At 55.6% G+C, this 22,500-nt stretch overlaps 4 protein-coding genes across 5 annotated transcripts in view; 2 read left to right on the forward strand and 2 right to left on the reverse strand.

Moving 5' to 3' along the window:
* The first annotated feature begins 1,832 nt into the window (after nucleotides 1–1,832).
* Nucleotides 1,833–4,941, forward strand: cep57l1 (centrosomal protein 57, like 1). Its single transcript, XM_068753953.1, has 10 exons — nucleotides 1,833–2,076; nucleotides 2,649–2,805; nucleotides 2,902–3,269; nucleotides 3,454–3,546; nucleotides 3,613–3,690; nucleotides 3,774–3,839; nucleotides 3,910–3,984; nucleotides 4,063–4,289; nucleotides 4,390–4,534; nucleotides 4,659–4,941. Exons 1-10 carry the CDS (start codon nucleotides 2,056–2,058, stop codon nucleotides 4,845–4,847), a joined length of 1,419 nt encoding a protein of 472 aa, XP_068610054.1. The 5' UTR covers nucleotides 1,833–2,055; the 3' UTR covers nucleotides 4,848–4,941.
* Nucleotides 4,942–5,719: 778 nt separating this feature from the next.
* cd164 (CD164 molecule, sialomucin) lies at nucleotides 5,720–11,478 on the reverse strand. Of its 2 annotated transcripts, XM_068753679.1 has the most exons (6): nucleotides 11,334–11,478; nucleotides 10,423–10,491; nucleotides 7,853–7,921; nucleotides 7,575–7,661; nucleotides 7,273–7,341; nucleotides 5,720–7,201 (listed from the first exon to the last, which is right to left on the reverse strand). In XM_068753679.1, exons 1-6 carry the CDS (start codon nucleotides 11,401–11,403, stop codon nucleotides 7,032–7,034), a joined length of 534 nt encoding a protein of 177 aa, XP_068609780.1. In that variant the 5' UTR covers nucleotides 11,404–11,478; the 3' UTR covers nucleotides 5,720–7,031. The 2 variants fall into 2 exon arrangements, with proteins under 2 accessions (XP_068609780.1, XP_068609781.1); XM_068753680.1 differs by lacking the exon at nucleotides 7,575–7,661.
* A 1,061-nt stretch (nucleotides 11,479–12,539) lies between these two features.
* Nucleotides 12,540–15,175, forward strand: serpina10a (serpin peptidase inhibitor, clade A (alpha-1 antiproteinase, antitrypsin), member 10a). Its single transcript, XM_068753877.1, is given in 7 exon segments — nucleotides 12,540–12,564; nucleotides 13,107–13,148; nucleotides 13,151–13,402; nucleotides 13,476–13,769; nucleotides 13,846–14,119; nucleotides 14,326–14,473; nucleotides 14,604–15,175. Coding segments are annotated over 7 exon segments (1,224 nt in total). The 3' UTR covers nucleotides 14,793–15,175.
* A 101-nt stretch (nucleotides 15,176–15,276) lies between these two features.
* The window catches only part of ppp4r4 (protein phosphatase 4, regulatory subunit 4), an 8,114-nt gene continuing 890 nt past the window's right edge, over nucleotides 15,277–22,500 (reverse strand). The window contains 28 exon segments of the mRNA XM_068753684.1: nucleotides 15,277–15,551; nucleotides 15,723–15,981; nucleotides 16,153–16,214; nucleotides 16,377–16,467; nucleotides 16,591–16,668; nucleotides 16,738–16,801; nucleotides 16,874–16,945; nucleotides 17,035–17,073; nucleotides 17,152–17,296; nucleotides 17,378–17,525; nucleotides 17,592–17,697; nucleotides 17,789–17,962; nucleotides 18,081–18,164; nucleotides 18,239–18,316; nucleotides 18,396–18,515; nucleotides 18,603–18,614; nucleotides 18,616–18,675; nucleotides 18,677–18,747; nucleotides 18,827–18,889; nucleotides 18,892–18,948; nucleotides 19,184–19,222; nucleotides 19,225–19,305; nucleotides 19,397–19,503; nucleotides 20,009–20,116; nucleotides 20,373–20,445; nucleotides 21,281–21,428; nucleotides 21,556–21,658; nucleotides 22,023–22,096. Of these exon segments, the coding sequence (XP_068609785.1) occupies nucleotides 15,506–15,551; nucleotides 15,723–15,981; nucleotides 16,153–16,214; nucleotides 16,377–16,467; nucleotides 16,591–16,668; nucleotides 16,738–16,801; nucleotides 16,874–16,945; nucleotides 17,035–17,073; nucleotides 17,152–17,296; nucleotides 17,378–17,525; nucleotides 17,592–17,697; nucleotides 17,789–17,962; nucleotides 18,081–18,164; nucleotides 18,239–18,316; nucleotides 18,396–18,515; nucleotides 18,603–18,614; nucleotides 18,616–18,675; nucleotides 18,677–18,747; nucleotides 18,827–18,889; nucleotides 18,892–18,948; nucleotides 19,184–19,222; nucleotides 19,225–19,305; nucleotides 19,397–19,503; nucleotides 20,009–20,116; nucleotides 20,373–20,445; nucleotides 21,281–21,428; nucleotides 21,556–21,658; nucleotides 22,023–22,096 (2,562 nt within the window). The 3' untranslated portion in view covers nucleotides 15,277–15,505.

Consider the following 22,500-nt stretch of genomic DNA (forward strand, 5'->3'; position numbering starts at 1 on the left):
GGATTCTACCATCATGACAGCCGGAAGGCCGAGGAGTTCGAGGTTTACAGGGAATACCGAATTAAAGTCCAGAGCTGTGACAGTCTAACAACACAGATTCCTAGATTCCTTGATCCGGAAAAATATCCCGTTAAGTTAAGCACATTAAGGCTCATTTATTTTATTGGTTCTACAGAATTGAAGGTGATTTTAACATTTAAATGTGGCGTTATTACAGCGAAAATAAATATTACTTATGTATATATTATATATTATACCAGAGTTCATATTCTTTATGGACAAAACAATCAAATAGGACATAAAGCAACGATTTAAATATCAGACAAATCAAGTATTGCTCCGGCGTTATCGTCAGATGACGTCATTATCACGTCGATTTGATGTCCTTAATGCTGATTGCAGCCAGCGCTGTGTCTTATGTAAGAAATAAATACATGTGTCAGGATATGTTATTAACTCTTTCCTGAGGAGTTAAAGCTGCATTAGATGATAATAATACTGTGTGTTAGTTCGGATGTTTATAAACCTGCTGGAGGTGCTCGTTATAGCTGCTGACACACCGAGCCCGGTAACTGACGCGTTATTGCGTCCTCTTGGTTTTGAGAATGAACTTAACGAGGTTGACCTTCAGCTGCTCGAACAAGTTAAAGTGCAAAAAGACGCGAGTTCTCGGCGGGGTCCATTCAAATTATCCCTGTTTCAAGCTGCCATTTAACGCAAGAGCCGAACAGAACCGCGGCGGAAGCATCGAGCCTGCACTCGAGCCTTTCACCGCGACCCAAAAACAATCCGCGTCATTCCCGAATACTCACTTTATCCACATTCTCCGGTGTCGGTCTTGTGCAACGGGACGCCTGAACGCAGCACTGGCCGGGCTCGAAGCGACGCGAGGAAGGGACAGGGCGACGGTTTGAATGACGTGCCGAGATAGCCAATGAGAGGAAGCGTGTTTGCCTCCTGGGGGCGGTACCGCGTGGGCTCTGACATGTGATTGGTTGGAGGCTAGTTGCCAGGCTCGCGGGGGGAAGGTTTTATGGGTATTGTATTGTCTTCCATTGTAAAGTGTTTTGAAGGGACGCGCTTTAAGAAATACATTTCCCAGCATGCACGTCGCCCCCGTTTCTCTTGTTTATCAGAAATAACAGTCAGGCACGAGAGTGACGTTTCACGTCGTCGTCGTCGTCTGTGGGTCGTTCGGTTGTTCGCAGGAAGAGCTGGAGCGACGCTCAGGAGGTTTGAAGGTGCTGAAGTCGTGTCTTACAGCGAATTCATCCATTTCATGTTGTTAAACATGAATCTTGTGTCTGTCCCAACCAGCCTCCGGTGAACTCTTGACCCCGCACACTATTTGCTGTGCAAATGTTTAAAGGGCGATCGATCATTTGATTATTTGAGGACATCTCGATAACCAAAAATAACTTGAGCGATCAGGAAAAAATTGCTTCAATCATTTGTTCCTTTTCTCCCACTTGATAAAATTAATATGCTTTTGTTCTTGCCTGTTATTGTGATATTAATTAACAGTTAATAAGGGATGAGTTATTTCATGCCACGCACATTTTACCAAATTGTTGTTGTTTGAAAATTTGTCGATAAACACGCTAGCGCATTTTAAATCCCTTCAATGGACATCGTGATATTTTTGTTGTTGGGCAGGTTGAGGAGGAAACGGTGCGCTGGCGGAACCTCCGTCACAAGGAAGCGGAACCTTTGTGACGGGGGGGCGGAACCTTTGTGACGGGGAGGCGGAACCTCCGTCACAAGGGAAGCGGAACCTTTGTGACGGGGAGGCGGAACCTTTGTGACGGGGAGGCGGGACCTCCGTCACAAGGAAGCGGAACCTTTGTGACGGGGAGGCGGAACCTTTGTGACGGGGAGGCGGGACCTCCGTCACAAGGAAGCGGAACCTTTGTGACGGGGAAGCGGAACCTTTGTGGTGAAGCAGAGAAGAGGAGGGAAATTTAAAATGTCCCGGACTGCCTGTCAACGACAAGAAAGCTGACACAGAAACGACTTCCAGCCTACAGAAGCCGTCCGTTAGGTTCGAGTCTCGGAATGGAGACTCACTATGACCAGGTAACGTTAGCTAAGCTGCAATTAGCCGCGTCAACTTTAGCCTGGGTTTCCGTTAGCTGCTAAGCTAGCATGGAAGGAGCTTCCGGTACGTTTAGCAATCAGAGACGGGACGAATTAATTTTCTATGTCATAAGCAACTATTATAGAAACATAAACTTGTAGGTTTTTATTATTATTATTAAAGGAAAACGTAACTTTTACTTTTGCTCTAGATTGTGTGGAGCAATAAATGCATTTACTAGTAGTAGTAGTATTAAGACTCTCCAGTTGAAAGTACAGTAGTATTAGTAGTATTTAGACTCTCCAGTTGAAAGTACAGTAGTATTAGTAGTATTTAGACTCTCCAGTGGCGAGTACAGTAGTATTAGTAGTATTTAGACTCTCCAGTGGCGAGTACAGTAGTATTAGTAGTATTTAGACTCTCCAGTTGAAAGTACAGTAGTATTAGTAGTATTTAGACTGGGCTCGTAACGCTTCCCTGCTTCACTTTATTTATTCTGTGCTGTTGCTGAATGAAACGCTTCATTCATTCCGGCCTCCGTACAGTTTCTCCTCCTCCTCCTCTTTTATAGATTTCTGACTCGCCTTCTAAGAACAGCTACATCGGAAGTTATTACCAGCCTCCAGACAGGCTCCTCCCCCTAGCGGGACAGCTGGAGCTCTCGCCTCGCCCGCCCCCCAGAGAGAACGAAGCCCCCCAGCAGGCCAAACCCAGCACTGACGGTGCAGGTGTGTCCGTCACGTCCAGCTTCCCGCCTCACACTGTGCCGCTGCGCCGCTGTAACGGCCATCGTTGCCACGCTCGCTCTTCTCTTTCTGCTTCAGCCGTTGCCGATGCTCTGAAGGCCCTCCAGCAGAAGATCGGCCGGCTGGAGCTGGAGAGGAAGCGAGCGGAGAAGCGCTACCGGCAGATCTCTCACGATGCCCGGGATCAGCGACCGGCGACCGAGGGCTCCGGCGGGAAAGGCGAGCGACGGAGGGTGTGGAGGGAGAGCGCCCCGCTTCCTCCTGCTGCATCATGGGAAGGGTCTCCTCTTCTAACGGCTGCCTTTGTGGACACAGAGCTGCAGTCTGCTGAGGCTCGCTGTAGCGTCCTGGAGAAGCAGCTGGACTACGTGAGGAAGATGGTAGAAAGCGCAGAGAAGAAGAGGCGCGTGCTGATGGGGAGCCCGGTGAGCGGAACACCCGCACCTGTGAGTTCCTACAGTCACGTGGAACGCCGTCTCGTCTGCACGGAACGAGTCTCCGGGTTTCTGTGCGCTCACAGCTTCCTGTCGCTGGGCCGACCCAGTTATGCTCCGTTGGTTCTTTCATTGCTGAATGTCCTCCTAAATACATGCGACCCTTCCCGCGTGTGACCCCCCCCCACCCCCCCAGGCTTCACTGCAGAGCCCACAGCCCAGCTGCCTGCAGCCGGACGAACCGGAATCGGAGCGTCTCAAGCGGAGCAGAACCCAGGCGCTGGCCGAGGTGACGTTCCGTTCCGCCGTTCCGTTTGGTGTCGAGGCCGACTGATCGATTCCTAAATGCTTTCAGGCCAAGCTTAAGATCCTGGAGCGAAAGCTGGTGGAAGAGGAGCGGGAGCGCCAGCGAGCGCAGGAGAGGGCGGAGCAGGTCAGTGCACGTAGTGCACGTCTCTCTAGCGCAAGGGTTTACGCTCAAAGCAGGAACACACACGCGTCTCCTTTTAAATAAAGCTGCAGAGGGTGCTGGACGTCAACCAGCGACTGGCTGTTCAGACCAAGGGAAGGAAAACTACAAAGGTACGTCATCATCGCTACGCCCGCCCCTGATTGGCTCACAGTCGTGATCAGATCTCACCTCCGACCTCAGAAGACGTGCAGACAGAAGGAGCGGCCGTCCCCCAGCGGCCCGGGACACGCCAGCGTTCCCTTCATCACGGGAACGGTAAGTGTCCTCCGCCGCCCCCCCCCCGGGGAACGGGCTGGCGTTCTCCCAGCATGCAGTTCACCTCCTCTCTCGCAGTCCACCAGCCCCAGCCACTCGGTCCACGCCAACATCCAGGGCGTCCTCCACCTGATGAAGCACCATCAGCCCCAGCTGTGTGAGCGGGTCAGCGCTCTGCAGAGGAGAAGCCTGCAGAAGGCCCTCCCCCCGGAGGCGGAGGCGGAGCCAGGAGCAGCAGACCAATCACCGGAGTCGCTTTCTGACCTGCTATTGGCTCTGCAGGACGAGCTGGGACAGATGAGCTTGTGAGGACGCCTCTGTCTTTAACCGTGTAGTTTGACCTTTAGATATTTAATCATCTGGGGATCTGGGGGGGGTTTTGGGGGGGGGGGGGGGGGGTGCCAGTGAGCAGCAGGAGTTGGCGGGCCAGATCGAAGCGACCCAGAATCAGGGCCAGAGGCGGGATCTGCAGAAAGAGCTGGAGAGGCTGATCAACCGAATGGAGGACAAGGCAGCTCAGATCACCAAGCTCCGTAGACACCAGCAGAGGGTACGGAAACCAAGCGCCCCCCGGCACCGCTCGGAGACGGGTCCGACGTCTGTGTGGACTGCTCCTCTAAGGAGCCGGCTGACCCCGCCTCTCTGTGTGTAAACGGCGTCTCCCGTCTCCTCAGGTCCACAAGCTGACCCGAAGCCGTCCGCACGCCGAGAAGAAGCCGAGCGGGACGCGGCCGCCGGCTCCACCCCCCGTCCAGCAGGGACGAAGGAAAGGCGCGGCCGTTCAGGACAACCTGCAGCTTCTCAGGGAAACCCAGAAGTTCAGGAAGAATCTGAGGTGGGACGACCTGTCCTGGGAAACGTGAGGCGGGACTCCCCACCACCGGTCCGTCCCTTCGGAGACGGACGGAAACCAAGTGAGACATGTCCTCAAATGTGTGTTTTTAACGTGATAATTAAACTCCCCGTCCTGCACCGTGAATGCGCTTCTGCTCATTTGACGGACGCCCACTAGGGGGCGGTGTTCGGCCGTCTGTCCCAGCAGCTGAGTGTTTTATTTGTTTATGGGATGGACGGCATTCCCCTCGTGATGATCTGATCTCTCGCCGCCCCCCCGTTGAAGCGACGCCAGTGCGTCCCTAACGGGCCCCTCGTGTCCCAGGTCACAGGACAAGAGCGCGGCCATTATCTGCGTCTCGGTGGCGAGACAAAGACCCGACATTGTTAGATTACAGAGCCCGACTGGACACACGAGTCCGGTCCGGACCCCTCCAGCTGGTCTTAACCGAAACAGGAGGATCATTTTATTACCTCCACGCACACGCACACACACACGTGTGAGCGTGTGCGTGTGTGTGTGTGTGTCAACATTTCCTTTCAAAGGTCACACCTTTTGCCGATTCAGCAGAACCCTCGCGGGGACCTTGAAGCCGTCCACGTCCGGTCAGGAGAAAAAGGGAAACCAAGTTGGACCGTTTCTTTGTGATCGGCTGCCACAAGCACGCCAGCGACCCGGGCCAGACCCGGGTACCCCAGCCGGGGGGGGGGGGGGCGTGCTGACCCAGTGGTAGTTTGCTGACTCCAGACTTGGATTGGCTTTAGTCCCGCCCACCGCAATGTCGCTGGAGGGGGTTTGACGGCATTCCCACCGGCGCTGGCAGTGACCAGTTACGAAGGCTAGCGCTGCGGCTAATGCTACGTCCAATGAATCCAATGCAGCGATTTGATTAACAATCAAACTTTTATTGGTTTTCCATCATCAAACGAAAGTAAACACGAGAGAAGGCACGAAATCAAAGACTGGAGAGAAACGAAGGGCACAAAGCATTTCAGGGGAACTAATAATCTACATATGGCTGAGTTTTAAAGAGGCGGGGGGCGGAGCCAGCGCGATCGTACCGACGGCTTCCTACGCAAAGTGTCGAGTCTGCATGCACGATGCAACAACGCAGAATCTGAGACAGGAAACCCACCGGGCAGGGAAGCGTCCCGCCGACGCTGGGCGGGGGGGCGTGGCGTCGGAGCGGCGGCTCTGTGGAGCAGAACGGAATAAGGCACTTTTCCTTAGGAGGCGCACGGACTAACTGGGAGCTGCAGAGGCAACACAATGGGCGTCTATTGGTTTCCACGGTTACCAGAGGTGTTTGGGCGCGTCACGCGACGCCGTGTCCTTCAGGAATGCGCTCGGGTCTTTGATTAAACGCTGAGGGACAGGCGCGTCCGCGTGGCGGGCGCCCCCCCCCTCTGATGTCGACTTCCTGAAATATGGTTGATCGGTTATCAATAATTGGTCTCGATTACAGACCGGGGGGCCTTTAAAAGACTCGATGGGTTTCACGCACCCCAGAAGGTTCCGTTACCTTCAGTCCAGCTGGGATTCTACGGTTCAACCAGTATCAGCACCGCAATACGGTTCCTTTCAAACGCCACTCATCATCATCATCATCTTCATCGCCGCTCTCAGGTCACTTTAAAGGCACTTCACATCAATCGTATCTACATTAATCCAACACCTCCGTCCTGAAATATTCTACAACCTCCGTTTGGACCCCAGACACGAAGGAGCGGTCCGAACCGAGCGGCGCCGGCCGGGTCGGCGTTTTAGCGATTACCGGAGCGGACAGATTAGATGCTGCTTTTATTCCCTTGTGAGGCGAGTAACCCGGCTTGTTTCACACGACCCGTCAGCACACACACACGATACAGCTGCACGGGGGGGGGGGGGGGGGGGGTCCGGGGGGCCGGCCCACAAATCAACAGGCTGAAGCAATACTGAATCGTCACATTTTAGAAGAGACAGGAAGTCAAACAGTGTTTTCAAAACCACAGACTCAGGGAGGGAAGGGGGCGCTGGGAAAGGCAGGGGGCGGGGCTAGCGTGGGCGGGCTCACGGCCCTGGAGCCGCGTGATTGGAGGTCTGTTAGCACAAGCAGCACAAAGAAAGATCTAGAGAACCTGCTTAAAAACACCGTTTGAGTCCGTCCAGGCGAGGGCGGGGTCTTCTAGAGCTTGCTGGAGATAGGCCGGCTGATTCCGGAGGCGGGGCCGTCTCAGAGGGTGTGGTAGTTGCGGTCCTTGGACTTGCAGAACTTGTAGAGGAAGAAGATGACGGCCTGCAGACCCAGGACCAGCACGACCCCGCCGATGAAGCTCGCGGCGTCGAACGTGTTCCTGCGAGGCTCTGGAGACGGGGAGGCCGTCGTGCTCGTGTTGGTTCCAGCTGTGAGGGCAGGTGGAGGTGAGGGGGGCGGAGCCGAGCGCTGAAGGTGCGGCTGTCGTGTCGATACTTACAGGAAGCAGTCGTGGAGACGTTGCCACCGGGGGAGGGGCCGACGGTGGGGACGGCGGTCGTGTTCGGTGCTGCCGGGTCACAGAAGACGTCCGTTAGTCTTTACAACGCGAGATAATTGTTGCTATGGTAACAATGATTCCTGAAAAACGAGCCGATCAGACCACTGGATCACCTGCTGCAGCGGTTCTTCCAACAGGAGAAGGCGATTTTTAGTTTGAATGTCAAGGATTAGAACCTTAAGGGGACATTTCAAGCCTTGCGAGCAGGAAGTGGGCGGAGTCTGTCGGGAGCGGCGGGTTACCTGCGGTGGTGCCGCTCGTGTTGGCGGGGGAGGCCGTAGAAAGGAGGGCCGTGGTCCCGGGGACAGGTGAAGGTGTCGTTGAGTTGTCTGGACGGGGAACCGACACCGAGACAAGGGGGAAGCGAGAGACACCAACCAAACAGTAAGAAGTCTACTCCCTTTGTCTTAGCCAGGACACATAACCGCCAGAGACAGACCCAGAGACGCCGGCGTTAGTCCAGAACCAGACCCAGACCCAGACAGAGGTCTTCGTTACTGCGGAGACGCTTCAGACTCACCGGAGCAGGTGGCGTTGCTGCAGGTCTCGTTGGACGGCAGCAGAGACGCGTTGTGACAGGAGACGTTCGCTGAAAGACAAGGAGTTCCTTCAAACGCCAGCAGGGACGGCCGGGACATTCCCTCACGTTGTTGACCGTTTGTCTCACGACCAATCAAGACGAGGCGACGGGACGTCCCCCGTTTCCTCTACAGGAAGGAAACGAGGGACGTCCTGCGTCCCCGTGTTGGACGCGTTTAAAACGCATTGTTTTCCATCGACCAACGCCTCCATCACAAACACGACGGGGTGGGCGGAGCTTCCCGCCTTCAACCCGCCCGATGCAGCAAATCACACCCGAGCTTGTTCCTAACCCTACCTGCAGTTTTTAATGGTCCTAAAAGGTTACCTAGGCAACCAGAGTACGGAAAGCGGAACCAGGAATGAGTCCAAGGAATTCATTTCTCTTCCGACTCGAGGAGTTTGTTTACCTCGTACGTTTGAGTCACTGTTTGCGATGCAGGCGTTCCGTCTCCGCTGTAAAACGGGACAATGACAGAGACCTTGTCCCCCGGCGTCATGTGACCCGAGTCCCGCTGTGGTTCTGATCCGAGTCCATTTCCCCACTTCTCCGGCAGACAGGAAGTGACTCGTTTCAAATGACAGGCTTCTTTCTAAGTAGTTGCAACTTTGAGCTCAGAGTCTCTGAACGTACGAGGCGTCGCAGCCGATTCGCCGATCAATGATTAACCCACAGAGCCGATTAGCAGCTTCACTTCCTGTTGCAGCGTTTGTGCCGTTGGACTTTTGGACACGGCCACACCCACGTCCCGTAAGCGGTTACGGTTGCCGCGGTGCCTTCGCTCGTCTCTGGAATGCTGCGTTTCAGGTCCTGGGAGTCGACGTCTGAAATAACGCCGGGCCGGGCCGTCTAATCTCTCGCCTCCTGAGTCGCGAGCGTAGAAACACAATCAGCGTTCTGCAATCCGTCTCGCTCGCGTGAGAACGTGAAGCGGGTCAAAGGTCAACGGCAGGACTTTGTGCCGATCATCGACCGCTCGACTCGAGTCGGCGCCACGTTCTCCACGCCGCTTGTGAACATGCGACGCCAACCGGTTAGCAAGAAACACAAGAACTCCCGATGTGCTGTTCCACTGTTCATCCTGTTACCATGACAACGCTTTTGAGGCTCTTTTTAAAGCAGGATGTGGTTATATATATATGGGGGAGGGGGGGGGGGGGGCTGATAGCTCGCAGGCAGCTGTGAACATTAGGGAAAACTCTCAGGCTCTTTCGAGGTCGTGACATCATCGGCGCCACGACGTGCGTCCACAGCTTCTTGCAGCAGGCGGGTGCGAGTCGGTGTCGCGGAACTAGTTTTTCCACATGGAGCCGAGCGTGCACGTACATGCGTTCCAGCCGCCGCCAAAATCCCTAAACAGGATAAATCTGGTCACGTTGATGCGCGCGGAAGCGTGGCTAAGCTAACCTCGCCGCTTTGTGCTGAGGTCACATCCAGCGGTTGATCCATTCTGGAGTTTGAGAGGTTTCGGCTGCGAGTGTGTGTGTGAGAGAGAGAGCGTGTGTGTGTGTGTGTGAGAGCGTGTGTGTGTGTGTGTGTGTGTGTGTGAGAGCATGTGCGTGTGTGTGTGAGTGCGTGCGTGAGAGTGCGGGGGGGGGCGTCTGTTCTTGTATCAGAAGAGACTTTGGAACAAAGACAAGATAACAAGAGGACAATCAACAGGATTGCTCATTGATCGTTCGGCCTGTGTGATGATGATGATGATGATGATGATGGTGTCCCTCGGACACAGATGTGGAAGATTAAAAGCGGTTGCTATGGTTTCCATACAGCTACACCTCATTAAACGGAGTTTTGGCTGAACTCTTCGGTTCTAGAGCAAAAAGAAAAGAGTTAAAGTTCCACGAACGGGATCTTCCAGAAACGCGAGACGATATCCGAGCACGCCGCCCCCCCCTTGGTTACGGGAGCCGCTCTCTTATCTTGTTTTCTCACCCTTTCCTCTCCCTCGCCACCTTTATCTCCCTTTTGTTCCCCAGCGGGACAACGCCGCCGTCTTCCTGTCCAACGCCACCTCGCTTCCTCCATCAACGATACTCCTGCGTCAGATCAGCCTGGATCAGCCTATGCTATGCTATGCTAATAGCGTGAGAACAAACCGGCTCCTCCACCCGACCTACAAAGCGCCGGGCGAGGGGGCGTGGCTGGAAGGCGGCAGCTGCACTCAGGACCCAATCAGTCACTCGGTTCGCTATGGAAACCGCTTCTTCCCTCTAAATCCGGTCGACCAACACCACAGCGGAGCAGAAGTCCAGGAGAACCGCGGTTCCGTCGTCCCCGGTAGAACCACAGAACACGCTACAGCTGGAAGCGGAACCAGGATCAGAAGAGAAGTCGGACACGGATTTACTCCCAAACCCGGAACGCTCAGTCGCGTTTCCAGGCGACCACGACGTCCACGGAGACGCATTCCCCCCCATAGCAGAGCCTCGCGTGTCCAATCAGCGCAGCCCAGACAAAGGACAAGCTGTCCCCTCTGGACCCAGAACCCGGACAGGGACGGTACTCACATGCGCAGTCCAGCCACTGGCAGTCGGGGTGGAGGACACAGTCGCTGCACCCCAGAGCGGAGCATCCATCTGCAAAGAGAGACGTGGTTCAGGTTCATTAGCCCCCAGGATCCAGATCCGGGGAAGCTCCACGGTCCCACCGCCACGGAGAGACGCGGTTTAGGTTCATTAGCCCCCAGGATCCAGATCCGGGGAAGCTCCACGGTCCCACCGCCACGGAGCGACGCGGTTTAGGTTCATTACCCCCCCCAGGATCCCGATCCGGGGAAGCTCCCTGATCCCACCGCCGCGGAGAGACGCGGTTCAGTCCCGTTAAAACTACAGGTGTGTTTTTAGAAAGGTCCGGTTTTCTCAGCTCAACAATCGCATTATTATCTCATCATTGGAAGATAAGACGTTTTAAACCACGTGACTTCTCCTGTCCCACAATCAGCTAGAAAAAAAACAAACGATCTGAGTCAGCAAAACCTCCAATCAGAATCTGTTCAGTGATCCTGCGGAGAGAAGAGCAAACAGACCTCAGGCGACGAGGAGGTGGCTAACGTTAGCATGACGCGCGCCTGGAGGCTGTTGCGCAACGAGTCGATCAGGCACCGATACCTGATCGATCACTGCGACGCCGAGTCTGCTCCCGAGTTCGACTCTGTCGTCTCACGCCATTTCATCACAAATCCCAGCTTCCTGCTAGCAGGCTAAGCCGTTAGCCCCCCCCCCCCCCCCCCCCCACGATAGAGGAAGCGAAACAGAGTCCGGATTCGATTCATGGAAGAAAAAAAAAATGAATCTGTCGACTCCCCAAGTGAAAAGTGACTCATCTAGCGGGGCCGAGAAACGTGCCCCCCCCCCCGGACTAGAATCAGGACGGACCGCGCTGAACCAGGGCTAGCTGCTAGCTCAGCGCCGGAACCCACCTGCGTCTGCCGCGAAAGACGATCCGATCAGGGCTACGGCCAGAGAGAGGAACGCCGCCCTCAGGTGCATGGCTGCGGCGGGAGGTGAGCTCGACGGGGCGGGTGTGCGGAGAGACGAGAGTCGCTGCTGCTGTCTCCGCTCGGGGGCTCCTCACTTCCTCTTTGACAGGTCACGTGGCGCTTTTTACTGGGAGGGCGGGGCGGGGGGGGGGGGGGGTGGCGCTCGCAGCGCGTCACGGGGCAGGGAGGAGGAGCTACGGCGTGTTTCGCTTCTCCACCGAATGAAAAGAGTTATTAATGTGAACACCTGTGAAGAGAAACGCTAAATATAGTCCAGACTCTGGGGCGTATACATGTATATATTTATACACACATGTATATAATAGACTGCGTTGGAACCGAAACAGGTAAAAGTGTGCAGACTCAAGTTTTCATGGTTAATAAATTAATCATTCCTTTTTCATGTCATTTCGATTGATTCTAATTTATTTTTTTCTGCTGCTCTGCGATCGATTGTTTCTATTGGTTAAAACGATATGGTATCGTTATTTATATTTAACATCAATCAGTATTAATTATAAAGTAGTCGGGCCACTACTGCGCATGCGCAGCTTTATTCCTGTCACCCACAAACCCGTTTTAAAATAAGAGCGTGGAATTAAATCAGGTGTTGGGTGTCGGTCTCGCCTGTCAGGTCGGTGAATTTGATTTAACAATGTGAAATAATTTTAAAGCCTGGACAGTTTAATATCAAATGCTTCTAATTATTTTTACTCGTCTCTTTTTATCGTGCCATCTGATCTAGTTTTATGTGCTCAGCTAACCTTTAATCACTAATCATTGATGACGTAATTGTGTGTACGTCATTAGTGAATCAGTGTAAAAAAGTAGGAGTGAAGTAATTTAATTACTACTGTCTTCATGAGTTTTACTAAAGTAGACTCGTAGTAGTAGTAAAAAAGGCAGATCTGCCTTAATCAATATATTTAGTCTTGTCCTGAGTGAAAACTCAAAAAGTAATACAAAAGATTAGTTTAAAACATTTACAACGGATTTCAATCACAGAGAAAATAAGATTTAAAAAAAAGTGTGTTGCCCGGACTCTTATTGTGAAATACGTGACCGGAAATAACGGTTTCTGGTGATCATCAGGGCGCGAGCTTGACGGGGACGCGCAGCTCGTGATTCTTCAGCGCTTTGAACCCGATGAAATATCGAATATTGACAGGAGGTAAGAGTGCGTGTTTGTTTGTTTGCTGACGACGCACGAGGAGGCTGCTGCTGGTCGTTATTTATTTATCATCATTACGTCATCAATGTCTGATTGATTCCGCGATCAGATCAACATGATGGAGGCTGCATTTAGACAGCAGCAGATAAATGATCCGTTTGATCAGAGACGTCGGCGTCAAAACGGGAACAACGCGATCTCTAAAGAGATAAAAATAAACGGAAATAAGTAAACAACGAACGGTCACGTAATTCTGTCTGCGGGCGTGACGTCAGGGCGTGGCTCTGCAGACTGCAATCAAATCGATATTGTTGATCAGTGTTCCATTTCCAGCAGCATCGATCGTTTTTTTTTATCGGATACATTTTGTTGTGTTTCTGTCTCTGTAGCTTCAGTTAGCTTCAAATTAGCATCACAGCACAAACGTTCCGCCCCACCCTCTCTCTCTCTCTCTCTACTGATGACGTCATCGCACAGGATTACGTAAGAAATGAGATCCCAGCAGCGTGTGGCGTAATTTCAGTTCCGCTGTCTTCCTGCAGAGGGCGCTGTGACCATGACGAGCTCCATTCCGCTGTGGGTCGCTTCTTCCTGTTGACGTCGGTTGACCCCTCCGTGACCGTTGACCCCTCCGTGGAGGATCTGACCAATAGGAATGCAGACTTCGCTGCTCGGCTGTACCGGAGCGTCTCCGGCCGGACGGACGGGAACGTCTTCCTGTCCACGTTCACGCTGTCCACTGCGCTGTCCGCGCTGCTGAGCGCCACCGACGGGCCCACCCGGGACCAGCTGCTGCAGGCGCTCGGCCTGACTGGACTGGACCCTCAGAGCCTGCCAGGTAGGCGGGGGCCGCGGCTCGGGGGGGGGGGGGGGGGGGCTCCGGTCTAACGGCCCCTTCGTGCTGCTCTCAGATCAGTTCCAGGGCCTGAGGGGTGCGGTCCTGCAGGGGGACGTGGGCGTGAACCTGAGGCAGGCGGTGGCCGTCCTCCCCTCGGTGAACTTCCAGGTGTCGTCGTCCTACCTGGACCTGGTTCAGACCAAGTTCGGGGCTCACGTCCAGAACCTGGTCTACACGGATCCACTTGAAGCCAGCGACGCCATCAACAGCTGGGCGCGGGACCAGACCGGGAACCAGATCCGGGAGCTGGTCTCCAACGTGGACCCACAGACGCAGCTGCTGCTCGCCACGGCCGCCTCCTACCAGAGTGAGTACCGCCCAGTGGGAGGGGCCGTGCGTGGGCGTGTCGTAGCTAGTCCCTGTCCCTGTCCCGTCTGTCCCAGCCCAGTTCAGGCCGTCCTTCAACTCGTCCTCCTCTCTGGCCGAGCGTTTCTACGTGGACAAGTATCACGTCGCCATGGTTCCCATGATGCTGCGAGCCGATAAGTACTTCCTGGCGTACGACCGCCTGCTGAAGGTCGGCGTGCTGAAGCTGCCGATGGCGGACGGGACGGCCATGTTGGTTGTGCTGCCGGACGAAGGCGTGGAAATAGCCTCCGTTGAAGAGGAAGTGACCGGCGAGAAGATCCAGGCGTGGATCCGTCAGCTGAGGAAGACGTGAGACTCGTCCCGCGCCGCGTCCGTCCCTCCTTTTCCTTCTTTCGTGTTTGTTTGTATTTTAGGACCTTCCTCTCTCTCTCCTTTCGTCTAATAATCTTCCCTCATTCTCTCCATCGCTTGTTCTTCCCCTCCTCCTCGTTTTCTGATCATCTGAATCTGAATCGTTTGCTGCTTGAAGATGAAACATTTTATTTTGTAAACAGGAAGTTGGAGGTGCAGCTGCCTCGCTTCGTCCTGGAGCGTTCCTACGCCCTGCGTGACGTCCTGCAGACTCTGAACGTCACTCAGGTGTTTCGGGATGACGCTGACACCAGCAACATGGGCGGAGCTAAAGGGCCCGAGCTCACACAGGTGCGCTGCTCTGTTCCAAGGAGAAAATAAAATGACCAATAGGAAAGAATTTTTAGTTTTATGGCGTTCAGTCTTTTATTTTGAAACATCTCCTTCCTGTCTGCACCTTTGAACTCTGTCTCCTCTTCAGGTTTATCATCAGTCCATTCTGAAAGTGGACGAGAGCGGCTCTGATGTCACTCCAGGAGGCGGAGTCACCGTGTTCTCCTCTCCTCCTCCTCGACTGACCATCAACAGGCCCTTCATCTTCATCATCTACCACCAGACGACCCGCGTCGTGCTGTCGATGGGCCGGCTCGCCGACCCCGGCAGCAAATGAAGCGGCGCCCGCCCGAGATCGCAGCCGAGCCGTGACACGCCTCGCCCTCGCGCGTCGGGCTTTGATCTGACGGTAGACGCTCCCCGTCGGCAGGACGCTGGCTCCTGACTCGCTCTCCGAACCGGAACGCCAGCCGCCGCCGCCGCCGCCGTATCCCGTGTACTCGCGTTTTAAGGTACCGGTAGAAGTAGAACTGGACCTGACGCTGTCCTCGTGTTAACCTTCCGCTTTTTTCCTGCCTGATGCTGAAATACGAGCCTTTAGAGAGTTAAATATTGATTATGGGCGTGTCTCCGGCTCGGCTGGGCGTCGTCCCGTCACTTCCTGTATTTAACTGTATTTATCTGTCCCAAACCGGCGAACGCATTAAAGCTTCACTGCTCATCAGCGGCTCTGAGTTTGTCTTCCGCAGCCCCTCCCCCAAGTTTAGTGCAAACAAACAAACAAACAAATGGGCGTGGATAAAAACAAAAGTAAACACCAGTCGATTGTATGTTTGGAGTTTAATGAACCAATCAGGTGACAGGATGCGATCAATAGAATACACGTTGGTCAGATGTCTGATTCGACTGTCCCTGTAAAGAAGAGATGGAGGCCCCGTTGCATTGTGGGTAACGTTCTGGGGCGTGAATCAGCCTTGAACTTGTCTGAATGGAGAGCGCTCCCTGCCTCCTGATTGGCCGATGGCCTGGGGGAGGTATGACATCACTTCCTCAGTCTCGTCCTGACTGGACGCTGAAAGACTTTGACTTCCGGGTTCTGTCGATCGAATAAAAAGAGAAATACATGAAATAGCTTTTCTGCTCGTTAAACTTTAAACGAGATTAAACGAGATGAAACGAGATGAAACGAGATTAAACGAGATTAAACGACGTTAATCTGGACCTGAAACACGGCAGCCGTTTGAAACCGGGCCGTACAGGAACTCACATTGACAGCTTTTTGGAGTGGCTCTCTCTCACCCCTCCCCCCCGGTCCATCGTTTTACTGCGCTGGTCCAGGGTTCTGCTCCTGTGGCTCCTCAGCTCCAGCGTGCTGCTCCTGTGCTCTCTGTGGTCCACGGTGCCGGTTCTGTGCTCCAGAGTACCGGCCCTGTCCAGGAGGCCGGTGGTGTTGCTGCGAATTAGGACCGGCATCGAGCAGGTTGATTGGGTTGCCATAGTGAAGTGGGCGGTCCTCAGGGAGTCGTCTGTGAACCACAAGAGACGGACCAATCACGCGGGGTATCCGGATCCGACCCGCCTACTAGCACACATCGGAGTCCGGTCTGGAGTCCAGAACATGTCCAGCCGTCGGGTCTGGGTCTGATGAGAGCCGGGTCCGGACTCCGGACCGACCCGCGTGCTCAAACCGGCGGTACCTTTGCTCGGGGTCACGGAGGACTTCCCGGGTCCAGATGTGCCGCTCGGCTCTTTGACTCTCCTGAAAGAGAACGAAGGACAGGAACACTTCAGCCTCGTCTTCTTCGTCTCAGATTTGAACCTGCGATCAGTGATGTCAGCGCTGCCTTCATCGCCTCCTGGAGGAAGACTCTGAGCTGCTTCAGGTCAAAGGTTAACGTGACAGGAAGCCAGCGGTTCTTACAGAGGTCCGTCCGGGTTGCCGGGTTTGGACGTCGTTGGCTGACTACTCAGGGAGCGGCTCCGTGACAGTTTAGCCTTCCTCATCTCTCTACCTGCAAGAAGAACAAGACTCATCATCATCATCATCATGTTCAAGGACAGACAGACAAGGACACGGAACGAACGAAGGTTTGGACATGCGGGCGGCCAATCGGAAAAGGGCGTCTTTGTCTCACCAGAAGAGGACAAGGCGGCTCCAGAGGACGACACGGACATGGATTTCGTAGCCGAGAAGCCGGTCTTACTGTCCCGCCCTGTCAGAGAGAGCCCGTTTAGAGCCGGGACCCGACACCCGACACCCGGACAAAAAGCTGGAAGCTCACGTTTTCTCTCCGCGTGCTTCTCAGCGCTCGTCCTCTCGGCGTCCTGCTGGCGCTCCAGATGTTCCTGACGACGGAGGAGACGCCGTTAACCCGAGGCGGGCGCTGACCCCGGCTGAGCCGTGGGGGCCGGACTCACCATCTCCAGGAGCAGCGTCTCCTCTTTCTCCTTCTTCTGGTCCAGCACGTCCCTCTCCTGCTTCTTGTGAAACTGCGAGGATGAGACGAAGCGGATGGCGTGAAGCCGGCGGCGGCCTTGAGCCCTACCGTTAGTCCCCGTTGTGGGTCCGGGCCGCTTACCGGTTCCGTCAGGTCCAGCTTGTCCAGTTCCAACACTGTCTGGAGAACAGGAGGAGCACAGTTAACCCCCGTAGCCGCGTGGCCGCGGCCGCGGCGGCGGTGCCGGACGGGTCTCACCTGGCGGATGGTGGCCACCACGTCCTTGTCTGTCTCTCTGCAGAGCAGCTTCTGGACGCAGAAGTCCAGCTGCTGCAGCAGCTGCTTGTCGGCCGGGAGGCGGAGCGACGAGCGCAGCCTGGGCAGCAGCTGGCACAGCTTGTACCTGGCAGGGGGGGGGGGGCCGACAGGCGCGTCAGGGCGGGCGTCAGAGGGGCGGCGCTTAGCCGGCGCTCGCGGCGGCTACCTGACATTGGCGACGGGATCGTGGACCAGGTCCAGCGCCGGGACCAGGAAGTGCTTGTTGAAGTATTTCCTGGAGAAAATCTCGGTGGCTGTTTCGCAAACATCGAGGAACCTCAGGCGGTTCCAGTAGCTCCGCCCCTGAGCCAGGTCTGCGGATTAGAGACATGAGACGGCGCATCAAGGGGGACGGCGCCGCGCTACTTTCGACCCCTGACCTTGGATCAGGCGCCCCCTCATCTCCTGCCGCTGCTCCTGCTTGCGGTTGTAACGCAGGAAGGTGCAAAACGTCCGAGCCGCCTCCTTCTGGACGGGCAACGCCTTCTGCAGCAACGACAAGCGGAGACACGGTTACCACGGCGACCTGCTGTAACAGGACCTGGTGCGGTCGTGCCCCCCCCCCCCCCGTGCTGACGTTGGTGGTGAGGATGATGAAGATGCGAGGCGAGAAGCTCTGGTGCAGAACGTCTCCCGGCAGCAGCCGGGCCAGGCAGCCGTAGCGCTGCAGCAGCTTCTCGTGCAGCCGCCAGCGCAGAGAGCGTCCGACCTTCTGCTCCGCCGCCAGCAGCGCCGCCAGCAGCGCCGGGAACTGGGGAGGCGGGGGGGAGCGAGAACAAGGGATGAACCAGATGTTTGGCCATGTCTACAGTTTATTCACCGGGGAAAAACCACTCCTCCCGGTCTGCCGGCGGCGGCGGCTTCCTCACCTTGTGATCCAGCGTCAGGTGTTCTCCTCTGGACAGAAGCACCTCCAGAGTCTCCTCCAGGTGATTCATGAGCGCGTCCAGCACCTCAACAACAACAACACTGTCAGACGTCCTCAGAGCGAGCTCCTCGCCTCCTCGCCTCCTCCCCGCCGACTCACCTCCAGCGCGTCGTCCTGCAGCAGAGCCAGGAACTCTTTGTGGATCAGCTGGACGTTTGAGCCGAGGAGCTTGGCCACCTGACAGGAAGGGGCGGGCCGATAAGGTGACATCACAGAGCCGAGCGCGACGAGTCCAGCTTTTAGCTTTTTAGCTCACCTGGTGAAAAGTGGCTGCAGCACTTCGCCGAATGCTGACCTCTGGGTCGCAGCACAGACCGGAGAACGATGGGTAGAGCTCTGACAGGAAGTGGGCGGAGTCAGAAAACAGCATCATGGCCTGGAGGGAGAGAGAGAGTAGGGAGTGACGTGGGACACGTGGAGGTTCGGCGGTGAACTTGGCGAGCGCGTCTGCCTCCGTGCCCACCGGGAGGTTGTAAGCAGCAGTTGCAGCGGATCAGCGCCGACTCGATGTGGGCGTCGGCCTGGTTCCCATCGGGGTCGCAGACCGGCGACGCACAGGACCTTAAATCTCTGCAGCAACCGACCCTTCAGCTCGTCCGTCAGAGAACCTGAAACGCAGCACGGTTGGACCCTGGAGGCTCCGCCTCTCCCGCACATCCAGGTTCTGCTCCACGGGTCGGGCCTCACCTTCCAGTCCGCTGCAGAGCTTCCCAAACTGGTAGGACAAGGACGCCACCACGGCTTCGTCTCTTCTGAGGACAGATCGCACACGGACATCACCAGGGGAAGCACCACGTGGAGCCTGTCGTCTGAAAGAGGAGGAGCTTCGATTGGTCCGGCGTGACGGATGCAGGCGGATCACCCGACGGACGGCCGGAGTAATATTCCTGATGCCCAGAAACAGACGGGTGTGTTTTCATGTGACCGTTTCTATCTACAGAGGGAGCAGGTCCGTGCCCGTGTTTCCACGGCAACCTATGAACAGACCCAATGCGGGAAGCGAAGTCGAGGAGAGTTCGGCAGTTGCAGCTGACCGCCACTCACCGCCATCCATCATCTCCATCAGGTTGACGATGGTGTCGAGGCGGCGAGGTGGACGCTGCTCTCCTCGTCGTCGGCGAGCTCCATCAGCTCGGGCAGCAGCTCCGTCCTGGTGTCGTCCACCCTGAGGACAGGCGGGGGAAACGGCGTCTCAGCCAAGAGGGAGGTCGGAGGTCGGGTTTGTGCTCCTTTCCTTCTGTGTTCGGTGACGTTTACCCGCGGCTCGGGCGATGCTCTCCAGCTGACGGCACATGCAAGCCCGGACCTCGAACTCCAGGTCCTGGCACAAAGAACGGACCAACGGGAGCAGCTCCTTCTTCACTCTGGTACCAACAGAACACACACCTGTAGGCACGCGCGCTGCTGAACGTGACGCGCGTGTCCTGCTGAAACGTGACGCGCGTGTCCTGCTGAAAACGTGACGCGCCAGTGCTGCTGAAACGTGACGCGCGTGTCCTGCTGAAACGTGACGCGCGTGTCCTGCTGAAACGTGACGCGCCAGTGCTGCTGAAACGTGACGCGCGAGTGCTGCTGAAACGTGACGCGCGTGTGCTGCTGAACGTGACGCAGCGAGTGCTGCTGAAACGTGACGCGCGCGTGCTGCTGAAACGTGACGCGCGTGTCCTGCTGAAACGTGACGCGCGAGTGCTGCTGAAACGTGACGCGCCAGTGCTGCTGAAACGTGACGCGCGTGTCCTGCTGAAACGTGACGCGTGAGTGCTGCTGAAACGTGACGCGCGCGCTGCTGAAACGTGACGCGCGCTGCTGAAACATGCCGCGCGTGTGCTGCTGAAACGTGCCGCGCGTGCATGGCGTGTTGCTGCTCACATGTTAGAATCAAACTTGCAGGCAACCTTCCCTAAAATCCGACAGCTGGCCAGACGAGCCTGGAGAGAGTGAGACAGCTGAGCCTGACCAGAGGAGAGGGTTCAGGACCTGCAAAGAAACCATCAGGTAGTGAGACAGGTAGGGAGAGAGAGGCAGACAGGTAGGGAGGGAGAGGCAGACAGGTAGGGAGAGAGAGGCAGACAGGTAGGGAGAGAGAGCAGACAGGTAGGGGGGGGGGGGGAGGCAGACGGGTAAAAACTAACGGCAAGCCTTAAATTCCTTCACGTCTTCTTATTTCCTGCATCAGCTGCGACCTCAAACTGATCAATAATCAATGATTAGCAGCCGGTCGGTGGAACGGTACCTCCTGCTTATGGTCTCCTTGGGCAGAGCGTTGATGGCCAACAGCAGCGTCTCCAACCAGGCGCTGCTCACCACTGTCAACAGAGGACACGGACGCTGACGCCAGGACTCTAAGTCCAGGTGCTCCAGGTGGGTAGCGTGTCGTTACCTGTGTCCCTGTGCTCCAGGTGGGTAGCGTGTCGTTACCTGTGTCTCGGTGCTCCAGGTGGGTAGCGTGTCGTTTACCTGTGTCTCGGTGCTCCAGGTGGTTTGTGTGTCGTTACCTGTGTCTCGGTGCTCCAGGTGGTTTGTGTGTCGTTACCTGTGTCTCGGTGCTCCAGGTGGGTAGTGTATCGTTACCTGTGTCTCGGTGCTCCAGGTGGGTAGCGTGTCGTTACCTGTGTCTCGGTGCTCCAGGTGGGTAGCGTGTCGTTACCTGTGTCTCGGTGGTTCAGGTGGTTTGTGTGTCGTTACCTGTGTCTCGGTGCTCCAGGTGGTTTGTGTGTCGTTACCTGTGCCTCGGTGCTCCAGGTGGTTTGTGTGTCGTTACCTGTGTCTCGGTGCTCCAGGTGGGTAGCGTGTCGTTACCTGTGTCTCGGTGGTTCAGGTGGGTAGCGTGTCGTTACCTGTGTCTCGGTGCTCCAGGTGGGTAGCGTGTCGTTACCTGTGTCTCGGTGCTCCAGGTGGGTAGCGTGTCGTTACCTGTGTCTCGGTGCTCCAGGTGGGTAGCGTGTCGTTACCTGTGTCTCGGTGCTCCAGGTGGGTAGCGTGTCGTTACCTGTGTCTCGGTGCTCCAGGTGGGTAGCGTGTCGTTACCTGTGTCTCGGTGCTCCAGGTGGGTAGCGTGTCGTTACCTGTGTCTCGGTGCTCCAGGTGGGTAGCGTGTCGTTACCTGTGTCTCGGTGCTCCAGGTGGGTAGCGTGTCGTTACCTGTGTCTCGGTGGTTCAGGTGCAGCAGGACAGTCTTCAGGATGGAATAGGTGTGGGTGTGGATCAGGATGATGTCATCTTGTAGGATGGTTAAAAACGATGCTGCTGCTGCCAACTGGATTTCTGCTCCAGCTCCATTTAGGACGTCCTGTATCAGACGGGACAGGTTACCTGGGCGATACACCGGTGGACCACAGCTAACGTCCCAGAGGGATTGTCCACCTTCTGCCCACCTGTGACTACTGACAGTCTGACTATTGTCACTGTGCACGTACCCGGACTTTTGGTACGACCCGGCGAAACGTCTCGGCGGGATTCTGGCGAACGAGGCTCGGCAGGTTGCTGATGACGCTAGCTACCTGTACCTCCTGACCCACACTGACGAGAGAGGAAGACGGAAACAGGAAGTAGAAGTGAGGGGAACATCAACATAATGGAGCCAAAGTCAGTCCTACGAAGGTGCCGAGAATAAAACCCTGAGGGACTCCGCTCATGAAGCAATATGAGCCCGACTCGGGCACGCCTTCCACTTCCGGACGTCATCTGAGTCCCGAGGCAGGTTTCAGTCCGGACGTTGGAGGAGTTCGGTGAACTAGTTCAGAACCTCTGGGATCACCGCGTTATTAGCTTCCATGTTTCACTGGGTCAGGAGGAACATCTGAGCCACCAATAGACGCCGGGGTTCTGGACTCTTTCTGGGTCGAGAACCAACGTGGTGTCAGTAAAGTCTTTATGGTGTTACCTGAGCAGGTAGACGGCTCTCTCGATGTCGTTCAGGTCTTCATCCACAGTCAGCTGATCGATCTCCTCCGCAGTCTGACAGGAAACAAGCACGTTGAGACAGCTCAAGTGTGCGTGTGTGTGTGTGTGTGTGTGTGTGTGTGTGTGTGTGTGTGACAGCGAGCATTAAAACAATAAAGTTTATCCGTTTTAATTTGGAACAAACTGGCAGCAACAACAGGAAGAGGCGTGTCCATTACAGGAAGAACGTGTGGCTTAGTTAGCGTGATTAGCATTCTGCTAATTCTGAGTCAGAACTGTTCTCACCTGACTTCAGGTGGAAACACTTCATCTTGTTCAAAGGTACAAAAGTTTGAAAGCAACCCAGATCCGGAGCCGCTGATTGGACGGTTTCACACTGTGTGTGTGTGTGTGTGTGTGTGTGTGTGTGCGTGCGCGCGCGTGGGAGGAGATGGGGTGTGACTCTGTCGTCATGACGT

The sequence above is a fragment of the Brachionichthys hirsutus genome, chromosome 20 (assembly GCF_040956055.1).
Source record: "Brachionichthys hirsutus isolate HB-005 chromosome 20, CSIRO-AGI_Bhir_v1, whole genome shotgun sequence".
In the NCBI taxonomy this organism is placed as follows: Eukaryota; Metazoa; Chordata; class Actinopteri; order Lophiiformes; family Brachionichthyidae; genus Brachionichthys; species Brachionichthys hirsutus.